General features: G+C 41.5%; 2 protein-coding genes across 3 annotated transcripts in view; one reads left to right on the top strand and one right to left on the bottom strand.

Annotated features, from left to right (window-relative positions):
- Positions 1 to 3,132, bottom strand: part of HADHA (hydroxyacyl-CoA dehydrogenase trifunctional multienzyme complex subunit alpha) — a 48,322-nt gene extending 45,190 nt beyond the window's left edge. The window contains exon 1 of the mRNA XM_007191274.3: positions 2,906 to 3,132. Coding sequence (XP_007191336.2) covers positions 2,906 to 2,972 — 67 coding nt within the window. The 5' untranslated portion in view covers positions 2,973 to 3,132. The remainder of the gene's footprint in view (positions 1 to 2,905) is intronic.
- Positions 3,133 to 3,249: 117 nt separating this feature from the next.
- The window catches only part of HADHB (hydroxyacyl-CoA dehydrogenase trifunctional multienzyme complex subunit beta), a 45,481-nt gene continuing 32,766 nt past the window's right edge, over positions 3,250 to 15,964 (top strand). The window contains exons 1-4 of one of the 2 annotated variants that reach the window (XM_007191275.3): positions 3,505 to 3,572; positions 3,880 to 3,944; positions 9,242 to 9,316; positions 9,425 to 9,469. In XM_007191275.3, coding sequence (XP_007191337.2) covers positions 3,520 to 3,572; positions 3,880 to 3,944; positions 9,242 to 9,316; positions 9,425 to 9,469 — 238 coding nt within the window. In that variant the 5' untranslated portion in view covers positions 3,505 to 3,519. Of the gene's footprint in view, positions 3,382 to 3,504; positions 3,573 to 3,879; positions 3,945 to 9,241; positions 9,317 to 9,424; positions 9,470 to 15,964 lie in introns of those variants that run through there. The other variant, XM_007191276.3, reaches the window with a different exon arrangement.

The raw sequence follows: 15,964 nt of genomic DNA, 5'->3' as shown, positions 1-15,964 counted from the left end.
AAACAGTAAATGTACAAACATGTCTGGAAAACAATTTCAAACCACAGTCAACTAAATCAAGTTGAAGTACACGGTAGCTTTGCTTTTGGAATCCAGCCTTACTCACTTCCTAATTAGGAGAGCTTACTTTACAGCAGCGGTCCCCAACCTTTTGGGCACCAGGGACCGGTTTCATGGAAGACAATTTTTCTACAGACCGGTGGGGGCGTGGGGTGGGGGATGGTTCAGGCGGTACGGGCCTGCAGCCCCTGGGGTTGGGGACCCCTGCTGTAGAGCATCTGGGTGAACTTTAGCCTATATTTCCTGTGCCAGCAAAAGAGAGAGAAACCTCTGGCCTACTTTGTAATCATTTAAATAATTTAACTTGAGAAGATACCTACAAGACGGAAGACTACAGCAGTGCAGAGAGCTGGATTATGCTCACACAAATTTCAAATATGAAAGTGTTACTTTGGTTGTAACAATCGACAGCTTTTCTCAACATTCAGTACCGGGGGAAGGGACAGGATTAAAGAAGTGAGAGTCAAATTTAAATATACACCGTCTACTAAGGTATTTGCCTCCAATTCATTTCCTGTGAAATTATTCTACCACTTAGGCAATCAGGAATTTGGATTTAGAGTAAGAGTGGGAATTAAACAAGACATTTTGGTCAAGATGTGATTTTCATTTGATAGTCATACTAAGAATTATAGCACTCAGGCAGGAATGGGTTAAAACTTCAAGAAATACAAAGCAGCATCAAGAGATTTTAATCATCCATCATTAAACGTCATAATCTCATTAAATGTTTGGCAATGCCTTGGCATAAACTTTCAGTTAGGGGTAGGGTTAGGGTTAGTCTGTTGAGTCTAAATGGCAACCCAGGTGTGCAGGTAATTTTAAATTCACTTTCTAGACTTTTTTCAAAATTTATACATTGCTACTAAAAGGAGCAATAGCTATAATAAGCCATATTTTTTTAATTTTTAAAATTAATTTTTATTGGAGTATAGTTGATTTACTATGTTGTGTTAGTTTCTGCTGTACAGCAAAGTGAATCAGCTATAATATACATATATCCACTCTTTTTTAGTTTCTATTCCCATATAGGTCATTACAGAGTATTGAGTAGACTTTCCCTGTGCTATACAGTAGGTTCTTATTAGTTATCTATTTTATATATGGTAGTGTGTATATGTCAATCCCAGTCTCCCAATTTATCCCTCCCTCCCCAAACCATATTTTCTTATAGGTTAAAACACAATGCAAAATATATACACACATGTGTGTATATATATTTCTATAAAAAAACATAGAAAAACTAGGCTTGTAACCTTTTATGACATGTAAAATGTAAAAATTACTTCAAAAAAATCTTAGATCTGTATCAATAGAATCATAGTTCTTCAGGGCAGGAAAGAGTTGTAACAGCTAACGTTTATTAACGTTAATAGTAGCACTTACTCCACGAAAAACTGCTTTACACCTAAAATAACTCCTTTAAAGCTCACAAGGTGGTATTATTCCCCATTTCACAAATGAGAAAACAGACATAGAAATTACTTGCCCAAGGTCACCAAAGGGTAAGGTCACCAGAAGGTAAAAGGCAGAGCTAGATTCAAACCCAGAAGTCAGACTCCAAACTTAATGCTTTTAATTGCATTACCTTAAAATCAATGGAGGGGAAGCTCAAAAATATACATTTGATATTTTTAAAGTGTTAAACCAAAAATGTGGAAAATAGACAAACTGTCAGGTCACATGACCAAATGCTAACAGTAGGTATGTGAGTAGTAAGGGAATGGGTGATTCTTTTTTTCTTAATCCCTTTCCCCAGTCTTTACAGCATTTCAATTTTCTGTAATCTTATGATTGACGCGCGCGCACACACACACAAAGCAGTCCTGTGGAGACTAAAAACACCGGTCGAAATAAGAAAGCAGAAGAGAGTCAATCATTCTAAATTAGTCTCTTACAGTAAAGGGAGATTCCAGGCACTCTTCCAAAAACAGCATGCGGTATTACCCCGGGGGTTCAGAAGGAGGACGGCATATTATAAATTATACTTCTAATTAAGTAACCGATATTAAGTACAACATGCAATAAAAAGTCACATTTCACCTTAAAGATTTGAGATGGAAGGAAAATGTTTGATTTTCCAGTCACCCACTTTAACTCTTTCACTGCCAGTTTGAAGACAAAAAGACAATATAGCTAATGCAAGCTAACTGGGTATCGTCAGAAACAAGGGTAGAAATAGTTGTAAAATTATCTAACATCTTGCTCCTTAAGAAACAGGGTATCTGCGTATTTTTTTTAAAAAATGCTTCTTCTAGCAAATTGCAGAACCTGGCCCTTGAAAATCTATATATTATACGTTCATAGTGGGATTATTGGAACTGCAAAAGTTGAGCTTCCTATTGAAGTGTGGTAATAGGTACAAAAAAGGTTTTGTGGAAAAGGGGCAGGGAATAGCAGTAATTTGCAAGGCTGGTTAATTTCATACAAGAAGGTTTTAAGATGCCTCTTGTTACAGGCAAGGTGCAATGGAGCCGCAAAGATGTGACAGACTGGCCTGTCCTAGTCCTCCTAGTCCTCCCAATCTCGTAGGAACAGGCTCAAGGCCATCATTAAAGGAAATAGGAGACCAGCGGAAAGTGCCAGACCGGGAGGACAGGGCTCAGAAACGTTAGGGCTTATGGAGCCCGAAATCGCTGCAGGACTCATGAGAGAGGAAATGTCAGTCCCTGCGCCAGGGAACAAGAGACCGGATCCCAGAGCAGCATCCCTCCCCCTTATCCAGGGCTGGGACCCTGGGCCGGGGCAGGGAGGTGGCAGCGATGGGGAGACGAGGCTCCGGGGAAGCTCGGGTCTCCGTAGGAGGTCTGCCCGGGGCTGTTGGGCGCCCTCAACCAGGCCTCACCTGGGCAGCGGAGCATCCTGGAGGGAGTAAAGCGGCTGAGGCTGCCAACTGCCCGGGAGGCCACCATCTTGAGCAGGAAAGGACGAAAGTGGAAGGCGCTTCAAGTCGTGGGAGCCAAGCAGAGGACTTTTCTTTCCGTAGCCTGGCTCTGGCCAGGCGCCCGATGTACTGCCTGACTAACACCGCTATGGCGAGCTGCCGCCGGTTCCTTAACCTCGCCCTTCGCTTCTGGCTAACGGGGCGGAAAGGACACCTTCTCCGCGGGGAGGAAGGAAGGCCAGGGAGGAGGGGGACAGAGTTCCGGATTTTCCAGTCAGGCAGCCGAAGGGCAGCCCGGAAGGCCTGCGAAGCCCGCGGAGCCGGTGGGAAGGGTGAAGGGTCCTTTCTAGGCAGGGCCCGCCCCTTGGTCCAGTCGAGTCCAGTCGCTCGGGTCCAAACCTTGCCGGCAGCAGGAGTCTGAGCCCCCGCGAGCTAAGGTGAGAAGGCGCGTGCGCTCGGCTTTCCGCCTGGCCTTTCCCCGGCGAGGTCCGCACTTCCTTTCCCACCTACTACGCCCGCGGCCGCCTCCTCTCCCTGGGGCAGTGGAGTTCGAGGGAGCGGAAGGAAGCTTCTCGATGGGGGTCTCCCGTACCAGTGCAATTTGGGCAGTAATTTGGCCTAGCCTTCGGTCTGTAGCTCAGAGCAGCGGTGTCGCTTGTGTCTTTTAATTTATCACCGCATGTTAACGAACTGTTGGCTTGTGTTTGTGTCGGTTTAAAGCGCTGGCCTGTGTTCCAGTGTTGTTGTTTCACCTGCTTTGCCTGGAGCCAGGCCGGCGGCAGTAGATTCGGTACAGGGCCTGGGGTTTACCCCTTTTATGTTACCGAGGGTGGGTCTCGGTCGTGTGGCTTTTTCGGGACTCGAATGTGGGAGGAGCTGAGACATGCCTGTGTCCCGCTCCGAGATCCAGGGCTCAAGATTATTTTCTAATCCAGAGGGGACCCGGAGATCATCTGGTCATTCATCCCCTTCACTTTATCAGTGAAGCCCATGAATCAGGGTGAGTGAGTTTACCCATGGCCACAGGTGGTAGAAATAGGACTAGAGGTCTGCTAACTTCTAGTCAAGAGCTCTGCATTGCCTGAAAGCTGTTTTTGTGCTGGAAAGGTAGGCTTGAGTCCTGGAAACAAGTGATTGACTACAAAAACTAATGTTGAGGGCTCTCTAGGCCCTTTCACCGCCATCTCATTTAATCTTCACGATCCCAAAATTGTTATTTGCATTTTGTAGGTGAAGTTTGGGAGGCTCGGAGATTATGTAAATTTTCTGGTAGGTGGCAGAGCCAGGATTCGGCCATAAATTTAAGTCTCACTGTTCACCAGATTGACTGTTCTGCAGGAGAGGGAGAAGGAAGAGGCAGGGAGAAATGGCAGGGAAGTTGAGACTGAATTGAGGAGTATGGAAAGAAAGAAGAGAGGTTTCTGTTTAAAGTTCAAGTCAAATAGTGAATCCCCCATTACTGTGAGCACCTTAAGCAGAAACTGCATGAGCAGTGGTCTCTTAATTTGCAGAAAGGATTCTTGATGACCTCCAAAGGCCCTCCATCTCACAAGGTTTTTACAGTTCAAAGCTTGCCTCCTGCCCACATAATGTTCTTTCTGCATCTAATTCGGTGTAGCACTTACTGTTTAGATCAAGAGTGGCAAACTTTTTCTGTAAAGGGCCAGATAGTAAATAGTTTAGGTTTCACAACCCACATTGATCTCTGTCACATATTCTTTGTTTTGTTTTGCTCTACAACCTTTTAAAAATGTAAAATCTAATGTTAGCTAGAGGCCCATGGGTTGAAGTTTGCCATCCCCTGATTTAGGTCACCCTTTTGGCTCTTGACTTTTTTGTTTCCTGTATTCTGAACAAAATCAAGCTCCATCAAGGGCAGAAATGTTATGCTTCTCACTGTGTCTTACATAAAGGGGAACTAAATACATTTATACCATCACCCACTAGAATTAATAGCAAGCACATGTATAACCCTTACTATGTATCAGGCACTGTTCTAAGTGCCGTATGTATATATATATACCTCACAACAACCTATGAAGTAGGTACTTTAATTATCTACAGTTTACAGGTTCATCTTACAGATGAATTATCTACATCTTACTCCTAAAACAGAGAAAGAAAATGGCCTTTGGAGGTCATCAAGAATCCTTTTTGCAAATTAAGTAGCTTGCTTAAGGTCATACAACTAGGGTACAGCCAGGATTTGGATTGGGTGGTTTGCTTTTAGTGTTTGTGCTCTTAAGGATATTGTGGATTGTGTCTTAATGATACTGTAATAATGAGCTGTTAGAGCCACTCCATCTTGCTTTCATTACTTGTTTAGTCCCTTCTTCATGTTACTTGCTCCCAGGTTCCTGCAACTTCATGCATCTTTCTATAGTTTCACACCCTACTCAAGCCTACCCAGGCTCCCCAAATCCTTGAGTCAAAATGTATTTCCTAAAGCTTAAAGCAGAAGACAATAACTAGGTCATATTTTGCTTAGTCCTTCTTTCTTTTGAAATCTGTCTCTACTTTTTATTAATTTTTGATGGGATGTATATTCTATTTAATTTTTTTTCCAGAAACTACAGGAAGTCTAAAGAAAATAAATATACCAATAACTCCACCACCCAAAGATAACTACTATTAACATTTGCTGTGTATTTTTCTGGACTTTTTAAATGCATTTTTATATTTTTATCTATCTATGAAGATATTAGTATATGCAGATTTTCTGTAAAACTAGAATTATACTGTACATTAAAAATAAGATGCTCATTGTAAAAAAAATTTTAAGAAGGCAGAAGAATATAAAATGAAAGTCCCTCTTTATCTCTTCCATATATAGATTCAGCTTTATGGATTTTCGTCTCTTTCTGTCATAAAATGGACTCTTACTGTATATATATTATTCTGCAGCCTGCTTTTTCATTTAGTATATGTTGTGGACATCTTTCCATGTCAGTATATACATGTATGTCATTATGTTTCATTTTTCTTTACAAACTGCTGAACAGTATTCCGTGGTATGTTTGTAATACTATAATTTATTTAACCGTGTCCTGATATGTGCATCTACATCTTGAGTATTTCTATTGGCTAGAGATCTATGATTGCTACATATACAACTTGAATATTTCTGTTGCTTAAGGACCAATAAGAAGAATTACTAGGCTCAGAAATTCATAATTCAGAATCTGAGAGAGAACTAAAAATTGCCTTCCAAAAAGGCCTTACCAATTATACTTTTATCAACTGTATATGGAAGTGCTTAAATAGTTCCATTCTCACTAGAATTGTGTGCTAACCATATTCTTAATTTTTGCCACTTAATAACCCCAAAATGACCTTGTTTTAATTTAAAAAAATTTTTATTGTTAGTGAGGTTGAACATTTAAATTTTTATTTATTTGACATTTTTATTTCTTCTGTGAATTGCTCATTTGCTCATTTTTCCTTTTGGTCATGTTTCAGGAAGGAGCCTTTCAGTTGCAGATAACAGAAAATTAAACTTAAATTGGCTTAATAAAGGGGATTTGTTGACTCACAGAACAGAAAAGCACAGTGGGAGGGTGGGTTTCAGATATGATTCAATCAGGGCTCTAGTTTCTTTTTTCTGAATTTTCAGCTGTGTCTTCCTTTGAGACCAGCTCTACCTTTACACTAGCTTTTATCATGTTTGCAAACTGCTCTAGCCATGCCAAGCCTCAGAAGGAAAGATGTGTGTTCCAGCATTCCAGGCAGAAGACTTGAATGTCAGACTAAGACCATCCCTAAATCGATACCAGTGGTCAAGGCAATACCATGCCCGATTATTTTAGGCCTTGGTTGCGTGAACCAAAGAGAATGAGATTATTCTGATTGGCTTAAACCCTGGAGTTGAGCTGGATTCAGTCCCATGTAAACCACATGTGGCAACTGCATAATGGGGTGAAATGGACATTGGGGTGAAAACCACAGATTCCATTACAGATTGTTTCTCTTTTTCCTTTAATTTGTAGAAGTTCTTTATGGAGTATGGGATTTAACCCTTTGTTTTCCATGTTACAAATATTTTCTCTGAATCTGTTGTTTGCCTTTTAACTTTATTTTAGTGTCTTTTGCTATGTAGATATTTTAAATGCTTCTTTAATCAGTTCTTTTAGTTATTCTTTTCCATTATGGCCTCTGGGTTTTATACCATATGTTGGAAGCCTTTCCCCAAGATTATAAAAATATTCTCTGATATATTCTTGTAGTAAGTTAGAAAAATATATATTTAGATTAATGCATCTGTAATTTGTACTTATAGTGTGAGCTATGGATCTAATTTTTTTTCAAATGGTTAGCCATTTTCCCAACAAATCTATTGAGTAATTCATCTTTCTCCCACTTATTTGAAATGTTATCTTTATTACATACTAAATTCTCATACACATGAGTATACTTCTGAACTTGCTACATCCTGTTCTGCTGATTAGTTTAATTTATTCCTGTGCCAGAATTGAACTGTTTAATTACTGGTACTTTATAGAAAGTTTTGATATCTGTTAGAGCAAGTTCCCCCTTTTTTTCAATCAATATTTTCTTGACTAGTTTCTTGAATTTTATTTCAAGAGGAACTTTACTTATGGGGATTTATATTCCAGACTCAAGTGGCATCAAATGTAGCTTCTGGAAAAGTGGTGCCCATCGCATGGGCCAATTTGTGTCTCCCTGGCCAGAGTCCCTTGAGTATACCTAGGCTGGTAAGCCTAGAGGTTGGACTCCTCCATCTCTTTCCAATCCATATATTTGGTAAATGTGATTTTTTTTTTTTTCTTTTTGGAAGCCACAGGGCATCTCTTTTTAGTCAACGAAGACCTAAGAAAAGTTAAACAAGGCTTTTATATTGGCTGTTGCTGTGTAACAAATTACTCCAAAATTTAGCGGCTTAAAACAGTAAAAACTTGTTATCTCATACAGTTTCTGAGGGTCAGGAATTTGGGGGCAAATTAGCTGGGTCGTTCTGACCTCGACTTTCTCATGAGGTTGCAGTCAGAATGCTGGCCAGGGCTGTAGTCATCTGAAAGCTTGTCTGTGCTAGAGGATTCACTTCCAAACTCAGTCACATGGCTGTTGGCAGGAGGCGTCAGTTCCTCATCACCAGAGCCTCTTCATCGGGCTGCTCCTGAGGTGCCAGCTGGCTTCCCCTAGACCGAGTGATCTGAGAGACAGACCAAGACAGGAGCTGCAGGATCTCTTAACCGTCTAATCTCAAAAGTGACATCTCATCATTTCTGATGTATTCTTTTGTTTACACAGACCAACTATATAAATAAAAATTCAGGGAAGTGGAATTACTGATCAGAAGTTAGGTGCAGTTGTAGTTTTTTGACAGTTACAGTAATTGCCAAATTGCCCTCCATAGTGATGCATCTGTGGAGGTGCATCAGTTTACACCCTCAGCAGCAGTAGATGAGAGAGCCTGTGTGTGCAGAGTACCACATAATGAATATCAGACCTTTAAGTCAAATATTATACCTCTGTGCAGTTTTAATTTGTATTTCCCTTATGAATGAGATTGAACATCTTTTCATGTATCTAAGAGCCATTTGTATTGATATTTCTATTTCTGTGAACAGTTTGTTCATATCCTTTGCCAATTTTTTTCTTACTGATTTGTAGGAACTCATTTTCGGGAATTTAGGGAAGTAGTTAATATATTTTATATATTTTTTAGTATAGAGGGGTTTATATTTTTATTCTTTTGAAATAATATCAAGCTTATAAAAAAGTAGCAAGTGCAGTGTACGAACTTTTTTTTCTTACAGCAGTTAAGATGTGATACTGCACTATCTCTGAATACTTTAGTGTGTATCCCCTTCAAATACAAACATTCCACAAGGCATTCTGCATAATCACAATACAACCATCAAAATCAGGAAGTTCACATTGGTGGCTTCATGATCATGTCCAGCAGTCTCTACTCCTTTGGCCCTAGAGAAAAGCATAAACTCTGGAGCTAGACTATGTGGCTTCAAATCACAGCTCTGCCTCTTACTAGTCTTTCAATCCCTGTATGCCTCCGTTTCTCATCTCTTACAAAGGGTGTAATAATCATGCGTACTTCATAGGTCCTTGTGAGGATTAGATGGGTTAATGCTTAGATTAGTGGTTTGCATACTATGTCAGTATAGCTATTATATTATTAGAGGAAGGGTAGTTGGTAATAGAGTAAATTTTAAAGTATTTTATAGTAGTCATGGATGAGATATCAGAGATCATAGACTACACTCTAAGCTACAAATTGTTCAAATAACCCAGAAAGTCTTTTTGTTCTTCTCTTTTTAGATTTAAGAATGACTTCCCTCTTGACTTACACTTTTAAAAATCTTCCCAGTACATCACAATGGGCCCTCAGATTTTGTAAGTTTCATTTGTTCTTTCTTTTTAAGATTAGATTTGGTTGTGTAAGCATCTTGCACAGACATGGAATTGTACTGCTTTTTGTAAACACTTTATTTTGTCTTCCAGCTATGAGACCTCTGAGCTGTTCCTCCCAGTTACGAGCTGCCGCAGGTACAGTAATTTGTAAAAAAAAAAAAAAAAAAGTCTGATTTAAGAGTTAGATTCTAGAATCTAAATTTGTGAATTTTGAATAAAAACCAAAACTAGTTTGCTAGCTCTCCCTTTTTATGAGCAACGTGAACATCACTGTTGCCTTTAAATTAAAACAATATAGGACCAATCAGTAACGATAGTACATGGTGTAGGGTGGGCTCGAAGATGTTGACAGGAGGCTGCTTTCTGGGATGTGGAGCTTGATGGAGTCACGGAGGTTCCATGAACCTTACTGGTCAGTTTAATCAGCTACTGGCTGTCAGTCCTAGAGATGATTAGCTTACAAACACTCTGGAGACTGCTGTGGAGCCAAAAGGTAACTTTTTAAACTTTCAGTGACAGGCTTCTCTGTTAATGAATATCTTCTTCGTCCATGTGCAAGGGGATGCATACATGGAATAGGTGTGACTGTGGAGCCAGTTAATAACAGAAGGTTGTTTAGTCAATATGAAATGAAAAAGGAAGGAAATTTGTTGATTTTATATGGTCTTTTAGACCCTTGGTAAAGTCTTCTTCACTGTTGAATACATACTTTTGCAGAACCTACTGTAGGTATGTATCTTCACTGGCCAGTGCTAAAAACGCCCAGACAGGTTCTCCTTGCCTGGGTTCTGTATTGACTATGACTTCTGATTTTGGTTTTATTATGGTGTTTCTACTTGAATAATAACTTAATAGAAAAAGCATCTTACTAGGATTCAGAAGACCTCTGCTCTGTTCCAGTTCTACTTCTTTCTGGGCAGTTTGGCCTTGAACCGATCACTTTACTTCCCTGTGCTTTAGTTTCTTTATCTAAAAAAGAATAATAATTTTAGTCTTGTTAACCTCAAGTAGTTATGAAGATATCTCACAGCACTTTGAAAACTGTAAACTCAATATAAGTACAAGATGGGAATTCCCTGGAGGTCCAGTGGTTAGGACTCTGTGCTTCCACTGCAGGGGGTATGGGTTCGATCTCTGGTTGGGGAATTAAGATCCCGCATATCGCGTGGCTTGGCCAAAATATATATATACACGTATATATGTACAAGATGATATTTTTATATTGTTTTACATAAGTATATTGTCAGGGGTCTGTTGCCTAATCTCACCTAGAAAAGTTTCACATTGTCATGTCACAAATATATTTTCTGTGGCCTCTAAATTCTAATTAGAATATAGATTTGTATAGGCTCACAAAGAATAATTCCTTTCTATCTCATTTCACCTTTTCCCTAATTCTAATGTTCACCCAGGACTTTGCAGTCAGACAGATAGATCTGATTTTTGCCAACTGGAAGAAGGTCACGTTGAATACCAACAGAGGGAAGGCATTTTTCTGGCATATAGAGTATTCTTCTTTATATTGCTCTTAAAGTGTTTTGTGTTTCTGCCTCCCCAACTGTGTTGTGAGCCCTTCTGAGACTTAAGCATTTTAGAGTCCCTGGTGTCTAACACTGTCCTAGCGATTTGTGTTAACGTTGATGGTGATAGTGGTGCAAGAGGGCACATGATAAGACAAAGGAATGTGACCAGCTGATTTGAGGGGAGGGAGTGGGAATGTACCCCTGCTGAACAGGTTTTAGGTTGCAATAATTTTGTAACTAATTCCTCTTGAATTTCATGTGAATATGCTTGACGGTGCTGTTAGGATGAAGGAACTAGAATAGAGGGATACAGGTTTATTGATGTTTCCAGTCATCAGATTGACTGGAAATGTGTCTGATGGAAATTTTGACTTATTCAATGGCTATATATACTATGCATCTTTCTTGACTTACAATAGGGTTACATCCTGACACATCCATCATAAGTTGAACATATTGTAAGTCAGGACTTCCCTGGTGGCGCAGTGGTTAAGAATCCGCCTGCCAATGCAGGGGACATGGGTTTGATCCTTGGTCTGGAAAGATCCCACCTGCCGTGGAGCAGCTAAGCCTGTGCGCCACAACTACTGAGCCTGCGCTCTAGAGCCCGCAAACCACAACTACTGAGCCTGCGTGCCACAACTACTGAAGCCCATGCACCTAGAGCCTGTGCTCTGCAACAAGAGAAGCCACTTCAATGAGAAGCCTGCGCACCACAACAAAGAGTAGCCCCCACTTGTCACTAGAGAAACGCCCATGCTCAGCAATGAAGACCCAATGCAGCCAAAAATAAATAAATAAATGAATAAGATTGTTAAAAAAAAAAAAGAATATATTGTAAGTCAAAAATGCATTTAGTACATCTAATCTACCAAACATCATAGCTTAGCCTAGCCTACCTTAAACATGCTCAGAACACGTTGGGCAAAATCATCTAACACAGGCCTATTTTATAATAAAGTATTGAATGTCATGTAATTTATTGAATATTGTACTGAAAGTGAAAAACAGAATGGTTGTATGAGTATAGAATGGTTGTAAGTGTATTGGTTGTTTACCCCTGTGATTGTGTGACTGACTGGGAGCTATGGCTCACTGCTGCCCAGCATCATGAGAGAGTATCATACCACTTATTGCTAGCCTGGGAAAAAAATGAAAATTCAGAATTCAAAGTATGGTTTCTACTGAATGTGTATTGCTTTTGCACCATCCTAAAGTTAAAAATTCATAAGTTGAACCATGGAAAGTCAAGGACCATCTGTTTATCTATATATCTATATCCACAGACATATATATATATAAAACAATGGTATAATACATGGCATGTCTTCTCTCTGCTTTGACTGTTTTTTTTTTTTTTTAATGAAGGGGTTTTTTGTTTATTTATTTATTTATTTATTTTTGGCTGTGTTGGGTCTTCGTTGCTGTGCGCGGGCTTTTCTCTGGTTGCGGCACGTGGGAGCTACTCTTCATTGCGGCGTGCGGGCTTCTCATTGTGGCTTCTCGTTGCGGAGCACAGGCTCTAGGCACGTGGGCTTCAGAAGTTGTGGCATGTGGGCTCAGTAGTTGTGGCTCACGGGCTCTAAGCGCAGGCCCGGTAGTTGTGGCACACGGGCTTAGTTGCTCCGTGGCATGTGGGATCTTCCTGGGCCAGGGATTGAACCCGTGTCCCCTGCATTGGCAGGCGGATTCTTAACCACTGCGCCACCAGGGAAGCCCTCTGCTTTTATTTTAATTGTGTATGTGAAATACAGAATGTATATGTCAGCCATAGAATCCTAGGTTTGGAGTTGGGAGGAGTGCTTGAGGTCATCTAATCTAGCTCCCATATTTGCAAATAAGAAATTTTTGGCAGAGCAGGGACTAGAACCCAGATATTTTAACCCCCTTTTCAGATTCTTATACTACATTGCTACTGAGTGCCCATAGCACTGTGGAATATATAAAAAAGAGCCTTTGAGAATATTCTGATGTGATTAGGAGCCAGTGTGCACATGAAACAGAATTAGAGTCCTTTGGGTGACTGTTCAATATATAATGAATATTATTTTTAAATGTGACTTCTAGTATTACTTTAATTACTTTATAATATGCTAAATTGTTTGGCCAATTTTTGCCCCATAGGTTGTCATAGAAGTTAAGAGGCAGGAACTACAGGTAGCTGTAGTTATCAGGGAAGGCTTTATTTAGGAGGTGGAATGTGAACTAGGCCTTAAGGGTAAGTAAGGATTAGATGGACAGAAAGGAGCCACTCAGATGGGAGGGTATATGACTGAAGGCAAGGGGTGTGAAATGAAGTCAAGGCTGTGAGGGACTGGGGGCTTGCTCATCTTGCTACATGTTGAGAAGTGGTGGAGAATGTTTTTGGATCATTCAGTTGGAGCCAAGTAAAGCAAGGAATTTGTTAGAAGAGTTAGGAATTTGAATTTTATCTGAAAGTGTGTAAAAGGAACATGCGGTCAGTTCTTAAAAAGTGGAATGATGGGGCTTCCCTGGTGGCACAGTGGTTGAGAATCTGCCTGCCAATGCAGGGGACACGGGTTCGTGCCCTGGTCTGGGAAGATCCCACGTGCCGCGGAGCAACTAGGCCCGTGAGCCACAACTACTGAGCCTGCGCGTCTGGAGCCTGTGCTCCGCAGCAGGAGAGGCTGCAACAGTGAGAGGCCCACGCACCGCGATGAAGAGGGGCCCCCGCTTGCCACAACTGGAGAAAGCCCTCGCACAGAAACGAAGACCCAACACAGCCAAAAATAAATAAATTTATTAAAAAAAAAAAAAGTGGAATGATGTGATGGTATGTCATCTGACTTTTCCTCTCATCACTTTATTCTCTCCAAGGTCAGTCACAAGTAATCTGCAAATCTTCAAACTTAGTGGCCTTTTTTCAGTCCTCATTCTCCTTGAGTGTTGAAATATTTGACCATCCTCTGCTCCTTGATACTCCCCTGCCTTTGCTTTCATGCACTGTTTTCTCCTCAGTCTCCTACTACCTCTCAAGTTTACCCTCTGTCCCACATTTTCTCTCTGCCCTCTAAATGTGGGGAGATCACAAAACCAAGTGTCTTTTATTGTGGCTAAGGGGCCCGCTCGAGTTAAGGATAAGAGGGCTCGAGGACTACAGCTAGGGAGGCATTAGGAACCAGGCAGCTCTAGGGGCAGCCGCTTTGTCTCAGTCATGGCCACATGGTGTGTCACTTTCCTGGCCTTCCTGCTTCTCCTTATATCTTCTTCACTCCTCTTGCTGGCTTCTTTGCTCACTCAGGGTTTTTGCTGCCCCATAACTCTTACTTAAAAATAATTTCAGTTTATTATCACCCTGGTTCTTCCTCATGGCATCTTTTCAGCTTCAACTAATTGGTATTTTTCTCCGTGCTTTGCTTAGATTCCTGTGAGAGAGACTCAGATGCAGCTTATCACTTGTAGGTAGATGACATGGGTTACTGGTTGGCCACTCTATGGATTGACTTCAGGTAGTCAGGTAGTACCCACCCTGAATCTAACCAGCTTTGGGTGTGGGCTTAGGGACATGACGTCTATGATTGCCCCTTTGCAGGGACTCTAAGCAGGGCAGCTCCATTTAGAGGGGGCTATGGGTGAGCAGGCACTGCAAAATATGTCTCTGCTTTTCTTCTGTTTTTTTTTTTTTTTTTTTGAGGGTAGAAAGTGAGATTTATTGAGTACACTGCAAGGGAGCAGCAGGCGAGACCAAGAGGGGGTCTTCCCTGGGGGAAGAGAAACTGGGCTTCTTTTTGGTCCCTTTTGGTCACCCTTGGGTTAATGTTCTACCCATATGGTGGTTAGGGCTGCGTGTGTCATAGCTCAATCTTCCTGGTATACCAACTGCTTGCGACCGTTGGTAATTTCCGTTGGGGGAGGGTGTGATTGTCTTATCTTGAAAGGACCTCCCCAGCCCAAGATGGCTGTTCTGTTGTTAAGCTCCACATTTCCCCCTAACAGATCAGCAAAGTCAAATCACTGACATCTGGGTGACAATATCATCTCATGCTACTTCTGCTGAGAAGGGGCGATGTGGGGTCCCGGTTGGCTTTGCTGATCGGCCATGGGGCTGTGGGATAGTGTGTGAATAGAAATTTGGGGAGGCCTGTTCAAGAGTAGTCAACTATATTGATTCTAGAGGTTGGAGTCCTTGTCTTGTCACCATTTGTGGCTTGATGGAATGAAATCGTTTTTGTAGTGACTCACTTGAAGTACCTAGAAATGTTGGTGGATCAGGATGGACGGTCCTCAAGGGAGGATGGAAAGAGAAGGGGAATCTCACAGCATGCCTGGATTCGCCAAGCCACTGCTGCCGACTGCACCAGGCGTTGGAAGTGAGGAGTACCAAGGCTAGGGCCAAAGGACACTGCCACCCGATTAGGCAGGGACGGTTGGTCGGTATGGGACTGGGTTTTAGGTCCGCTGAAGAGTTGCCTTGGCCAGGATGCGCAATCCCCGAGTCTCCAGGGACCTCAGACCATCGGCAGTGTTGAAGAGGAGAAAAGACCATTTCCAGAATGTACCCCTTAGGACAACAGCAAGTTGGAGTCTCATCCTGGAGGCCTTTGGGTCCCACCAAGGAGTAGACGTGGCCATTTGCCCCGAGTCAGTAGGCCGATCGCTACCTGTTGGAAGACGGATCAGAAAAGGCAGAGAGAGGAGAGAGCGGTCTGGTCCCTGTACGGGCCATCAAAATGCCACAGAGTGCGGCGATGGGGCTGGCAATATGGGTGGTAAAAGAATTTACCAAGCCAGAGTGAGGGTAGAAAGCGAGATTTATTGAGTACAACGTAAGGGAGTGGCAGGCAAGACCAAGGGGGCATCTGCCTCTTCTGTATTCTAAAATGCATATATATCATGGCTCTCCCAGCTGCACCTCACTTCTCTTTGGAGCTTTAGTTTTGCATTTCTAGCTCTCTGTCAAATGGACATATCCACCTGGGTGTCTCTCCATCACCTCAAAGTTAGCATGTTTAAAATTGAGGTCACTTTTCTTCCAAAACCAGTTCTTACTCTCTGTAGAATAGCTAGGTTTTCTTAGTCTCTAAGCTTCCTTTATAATCCTGTTTTCCTTTCTTTCCATATCTGATTGGTCACCAAAATACATAGT

The sequence above is a fragment of the Balaenoptera acutorostrata genome, chromosome 12 (assembly GCF_949987535.1).
Source record: "Balaenoptera acutorostrata chromosome 12, mBalAcu1.1, whole genome shotgun sequence".
Lineage (NCBI taxonomy): Eukaryota > Metazoa > Chordata > Mammalia > Artiodactyla > Balaenopteridae > Balaenoptera > Balaenoptera acutorostrata.
The sequence above is the reverse complement of the archived record's forward strand: the minus strand, read 5'-3'. Positions and strand labels throughout refer to the sequence as shown.